Below are 6,000 nucleotides of genomic sequence, written 5' to 3' on the forward strand. Positions count from 1 at the left end.
CGATTTTAAGCTTCAGTCACAGTGCTACACGCTTGTGTCTGTGAGCGCTAACACGTCCACAGACACAAACAGTAAACTGAACATTCCACTTATGACATGTGAGTCAGAAGGGCCGCTTTCACTTTCCTTGCTCCTGATTGATGGAACCAGCTCTATAGGATCTGAAACTGGACCCAGTGGTCTCCCATAGAGACTGCTTGAGAATGCATCACATAGGGACTGCACATGCTTTATATAGCTCTCTTATTTGTCTCTTTTTCGGGGGGTGGGGGGGTTGTTAATATCTGCCACATTGTTTTGTAATTGCAGTTGTATTTGTCGTACGTGCTGTAATTAGGGTGTCTTTGATAGAGACTTTGCTCTCGATGGTCCTCCCTGGATAAATAAAGATTCAGAATTCAGATTCTAGATTCAGATTCTACCACATGAAATGAAACCGCTAAAAGGGTTTGTTTGAGCATTTCTTCTCGTATAGATTCCTGTTGGAAATCTCAAAATACTGGTGGCACAAGTATATGTTCATACATCCATCCAGGAATGCATGTAATGAATGCACACACTCTCACAACCAGACACACACACACACACACACACACACACACACACACACACACACACACACACACACACACACACACACACACACACACACACACACACACACACACACACACACACACACACACACACACACACACACACACACACACACACACACACACACACACACACACACAACCAGACACACACACACACACACACACACACACACACACACACACACACACACACACACACACACACACACACACACACACACACACACACACAACCAGCACACACACACACACACACACACACACACACACACACACACACACACACACACACACACACACACACACACACACACACACACACACACACCACCTTGATCCAGGTAATGCACCTTAATGCATTATTTGTGTTTTGTTCTCTCGCACTCTGTTACCTAGGTTACGCTATCCTGCAGGCCATTATGGAGAAAGCAGGCCAGAATGGATGGAAGGTGAGGCTGTACACACAAACACACACACACACACACACACAAACCGCACACACACATCCCAAGACCCATAAGTATATATATATCGTTGTTGTTGTTGGGCAGAAACCTCTCATCTCCATATTGTAACCTTTTATGTTTTTTTTTGTAAATGAACACCCTACTTGATCATACTACAGCGTCACTCAAAAGCATCAAAAGTAGCAGATCTGTAAGAGCTTGTAGATCTGCTACTTTTGAATCCTGAAAAGTAACATTTTTTGGACAGATGAAGTTTCCATCCGACAGAGACGATAATGTATTGCAGCTTGTTGTACAACGGAGCTCACGCGTTACTTGTGTTTTCCACAGGTGAGTGCGATCTGCGTGGAGAGCTTCAACGAGGCGGGGTACCGCCGTCTGCTAGAGGACCTGGACCGACGCCAGGAGAGGAAATACGTCATCGACCTGGAGCCTGAGAGACTGCACAGCATTCTGGAACAGGTAGAAACACTACAGTACCCATAGTGCCACACTTCACTACATTAACATGGAGCCTGAGGGACTGCACATCATTCTGGAACAGGTAGAAACACTACATTACCCATAGTGCCACACTTCACTACATTAACATGGAGCCTGAGGGACTGCACATCATTCTGGAACAGGTAGAAACACTACATTACCCATAGTGCCACACTTCACTACATTAACATGAAGCCTGAGAGACTACACATCATTCTGGAACAGGTAGAAGCACTACATTACCCATAGTGCCACACTTCACTACATTAACATGAAGCCTGAGAGACTACACATCATTCTGGAACAGGTAGAAACACTACATTACCCATAGTGCCACACTTCACCACATTAACATGGCGCCTGAGGGACTGCACATCATTCTGGAACAGGTAGAAACACTACATTACCCATAGTGCCACACTTCACTACATTAACATGAAGCCTGAGAGACTGAACATCGTTCTGGAACAGGTAGAAACACATATTGTTGCTGTCGGGCAGAAACTCCATTTTGTTTGTAAATGAATGATCATACAACCGCGTCACACAAAAGCATCAAAAGTAGCAGATGTACAAGCTCAAAACGCGTCGCGATACGACGCGTTGTGAGCTTGTAGATCTGCTATTTTCAAACATTTTAGTACTTTTACTTTTGGTACTTCAAGTACATTTTGATACCAATACTTTTGTACTTTTGCTCAAGTAAAAAAAAAATCCCGGACTTTTACTTGTAACAGAGTACTTCTACATTGCAGTATTGATACTTTTACTTGAGTAAAACATTTGAGTACTTTTTCCACCATGGTGAAAACAGCTGATCGACAAGCTCACAACATACTGAAGGGTTTTGGGAGAGAAATGGCCCACTGTATTTCAAAGGCCCACTGTATTTCAAACATGTGTGCGTACATGTGTACTCAAGTACTGTAGTTAACTACACGTTTCAGGAATTTTAACTTTACTGGAGTATTTCCATTTTTCTATACATTTACTTCTACTCCACTACATCTCAGAGACACATATTGTACTTTTATTCCACTAAAATTATTTGAAAACTTTAGTTACTAGTTACTTTGTGGATTTTGATTATTATTACAAAATATACATTAACCATTTCAGCCCCCTGCTATTTTCAAAAGCCTTTTACACATTTTAGTCGGGACATTCTGCATTAGTTATGTGTACTTTTACTTTTGGTACTTTAACTACATTTTGATGGCAATACCTTTTGTACTTTTACTCGAGTAAATTTTGAATTCCGGACTTTTACTTGTAACAGATATAGTATTTATACATTGCAGTATTGATACTTTTACTTAAGTAAACAATTTGAGTACTTTTTCCGCCACTGGCGTTATATGCCGCGATTGTGGCAGTATAGAGCATAGATATAGAAACCTAGATACCTCATTGGCCTCTGCAGTTCGTTGGAGCAACTTGTATCGCGGCCGCCATTTTCGCGTAGGCAAACGGACACTCAAAGTGACTACTGGCCAATCACAGCGCTCACAGCGCGTTGACTACAGGCCAATCACAGTGCGTCTTTTCTAAGACCTGTCAGAATCTAGTTGTCCCGCCCCCACCTGCCTCTGATTGGCCTACCGAACGCCCCCTTCTGTGACACACGCGGAAGCTTCAGGGAAGCTCTCCTACGCTAAAATGGCGCCCAAGATACACATGCCTCAGAGCCGAAGGAGGCGTCTACCTATATATGTCTATGGTATAGAGCACCAAAGTCTGACGTCACAGCCACTAGAGGGCGCTGTTTCACAGGTTTGTGCCTTTATTTTTTTGTGTTGAAATCCCCATTTGGGAATCTTAGATCACGTCATATAAGAACTGTGTTCCAAACATAAACACACCACCCCGGCGTTTTGTCAGGGGCTGGTGGCTCTGCATCGTTTATGATATTCATTCATATTTGATACAGCCTGTTTCTGGCGAAAATTGAACTAATTCTGCCTTAACACATTGGGTGCCAGAGGTTTATTAAAATATTATACGTTGAGTGCCTGCATTTCTTCCATCCACTTGCGTTATACGTTTCGTGCTGTAGAAGCCCCGACGCGGAAGTGCATGTAAACAAAGCGTGCGTGCGAGACGGCGGAGGGTCCCGACTAACGCCTGGAACAATAATATTTCTAACGCGATCCTCCATTGCAGCGTGATCGCCGATCGAAAACGGCTCGTTTCCACCACGTTAAAAAGAAATGGAGATATTAAGCTTTTAGTCAAGGAGATAACATTGAAAACGCCGACCGGAAGGATTTTTGACATGGAGCCAGATCCAGCCTCTTCTTCTCAGAAACTCCTTGGGTGATGTCAAAGTTTCGTTTTAGCGCCCCACGTGGCCCACATGTATAAAAATAGAATTGGGTCAAAAACGGTCCGGACCGTTTTCGGCACTTCTCGTTTGGATCCTCAAAAACGGTCCGGACCGTTTTTGGCATTCAATGTGTTAAAAGTCTTAATAATAATAATAATAAACTTTATTTGTATAGCACCTTTCATGACATGAAATGCAGCTCAAAGTGCTTTACAGAGCAAGAATACAATTACAGTTAGAACCAATTTAACAATAAAGCAAACAAAAATAAAATAAAATAAAATAAAAGCAAAGGCATAAAACAACATTAAAATAGGGAATACAGTGAGGAATTAAAAATCAACCAAAGAATCAGCTAAAAGCAAGAGTGAAGTAATAGGTCTTGAGCTGTGCTTTAAAGCTATCGACAGAGGCTGCCTGTCTTAAGTGTAATGGGAGTTTATTCCACACTGTCGGTCCGTAAAAGCAGAATGCTGCTTCACCGTATTTTTTATATGTCATTGTAGGCACCTCGAGCAGGTCAGCACTTGAAGACCTGAGGGCCCGGTTTGGAACATATCTCTCTAGGCAGTCAGAGAGGTAGGAGGGTGCCAGACCATTTAGAGCTTTATAAACTATTAAAAGAATTTTAAAATCAATCCTAAAAACAACCGGGAGCCAGTGTAGTGAAGCAAGAACTGGAGTGATATGTTCTCTCATCCTGGTTTTAGTTAAAATTCTGGCTGCCGCATTTTGAACAAGTTGTAATCTGTCAGTTGTTTTCTTTGGCAGGCCAGAGTAGAGTGCGTTGCAGTAATCAAGCCGAGAGAAAACAAAAGCGTGGATCAGCGTTTTTGCATCGTTTTTGCATTAAGAACTACTACTTCCGGGTCTGAAATCACTGTCCCCACAGCAGCCGTTTCTAGTGTTTTTATTGTGTTACTCTTTGGGTAAATGTGTACATTTACACCTTCAGTCGATGCTTCATATCCATATGAGTAAAATTGCCAGGGTGGTGTGTTTATTTTTGGAACACAGTTCTTATATGAAGCGATCTAAGATTCCCCAATGAGGATATCAACACAAAAAGTAAAGCCACGAACCTGCAAAAAAGCGCCCTCTACTGGGAGTGACGTCAGGATTTCGGTGCTCTATTGTGTGTCATTGTTGCTGCAGCAACCCGGTGACAATCAGGTGGCAAAACTGGAGCACCAGTGAGTGCTGCTTCCGCATCGAATCACCTTCTACCTGCAGGCCTACATTGCGGACCAATGAGCCGAGAGTGGGGGGGGGGGGGGGTAGCGCTCGCGTTGGGAATCTGACCAGAGTTTCCATTGTAAATATTGGTAGCTGTCGGATTGCGTTCTACTAGGATTGTTTCTAGTGTAGAACGCTATTTGGGCTTGGTTCCTAATGTTTAAACCATTAAAACCGGAAATGCATCTGTGTCATTTTAGATTTCTTTGGCTTTGCTATTCAAAAATATTAAAAAAAACATATGTTCAAAGATTAGATTTATCTAAAATAGCAGATCTACAAGCTCATAGCACGGCACTCGGTGCCACGCTATCAGCTTGTAGATCTGCTATTTTAGAAAAATTGAATCTTTGAATATATATCTTTTAAAGCTAACGTTTGTAAAATATGTTCTTCCAGGGACCTCCAGAAGAAAAGGTTTGAGTTACAAATGCTCGCTTTAAAAATAATATATCTATTCAAAGGTTTGCACATTAATGTTCAAGATTTTTCAAAAATAGGAGATCTACAAGCTCTTAGCGTGGCACTCAGTGTAGATCTGCTATTTTCGAATAGCCAAAGTATAAAATAATGGTTACTAGCTAATATCTAAAATCAATTCCCGGATTGAATGGGTTAAAAAAAATGAAAACACTGAGCGGAGATCGATAGACAACTCAGCCTGCTTTGCTTTTTGTGGATGCAAGTAGAACTTAATAATTCCACACTCCTCCCTATTATAGCAATCCACACAGACCAGAGAGAGAGAGAGAAGAGATTTCTACGTGCCTTGCCTTGCTGATTTGAACATGGATGCATGAATGTAATCAGTGCTCTGATTAACCCATTAAGACCTGAAGCCGATTCTACGAATGTCTTCTAAATCCTAACAGTTAAAAAAAAAAAAAAA

At 41.9% G+C, this 6,000-nt stretch overlaps 1 protein-coding gene across 1 annotated transcript in view; it reads left to right on the forward strand.

The window, feature by feature from the left end:
• Positions 1 to 6,000, forward strand: part of gria4a (glutamate receptor, ionotropic, AMPA 4a) — a gene marked incomplete at both ends in the record, with an annotated part of 221,244 nt that overhangs the window by 101,526 nt on the left and 113,718 nt on the right. Inside the window, 2 exon segments of the mRNA XM_080429317.1 lie at positions 996 to 1,048; positions 1,397 to 1,528. Of these exon segments, the coding sequence (XP_080285443.1) occupies positions 996 to 1,048; positions 1,397 to 1,528 (185 nt within the window).

This window comes from Gymnoscopelus braueri (genome assembly GCF_963280865.1).
Source record: "Gymnoscopelus braueri genome assembly, chromosome: 5".
Taxonomy (NCBI): Eukaryota; Metazoa; Chordata; class Actinopteri; order Myctophiformes; family Myctophidae; genus Gymnoscopelus; species Gymnoscopelus braueri.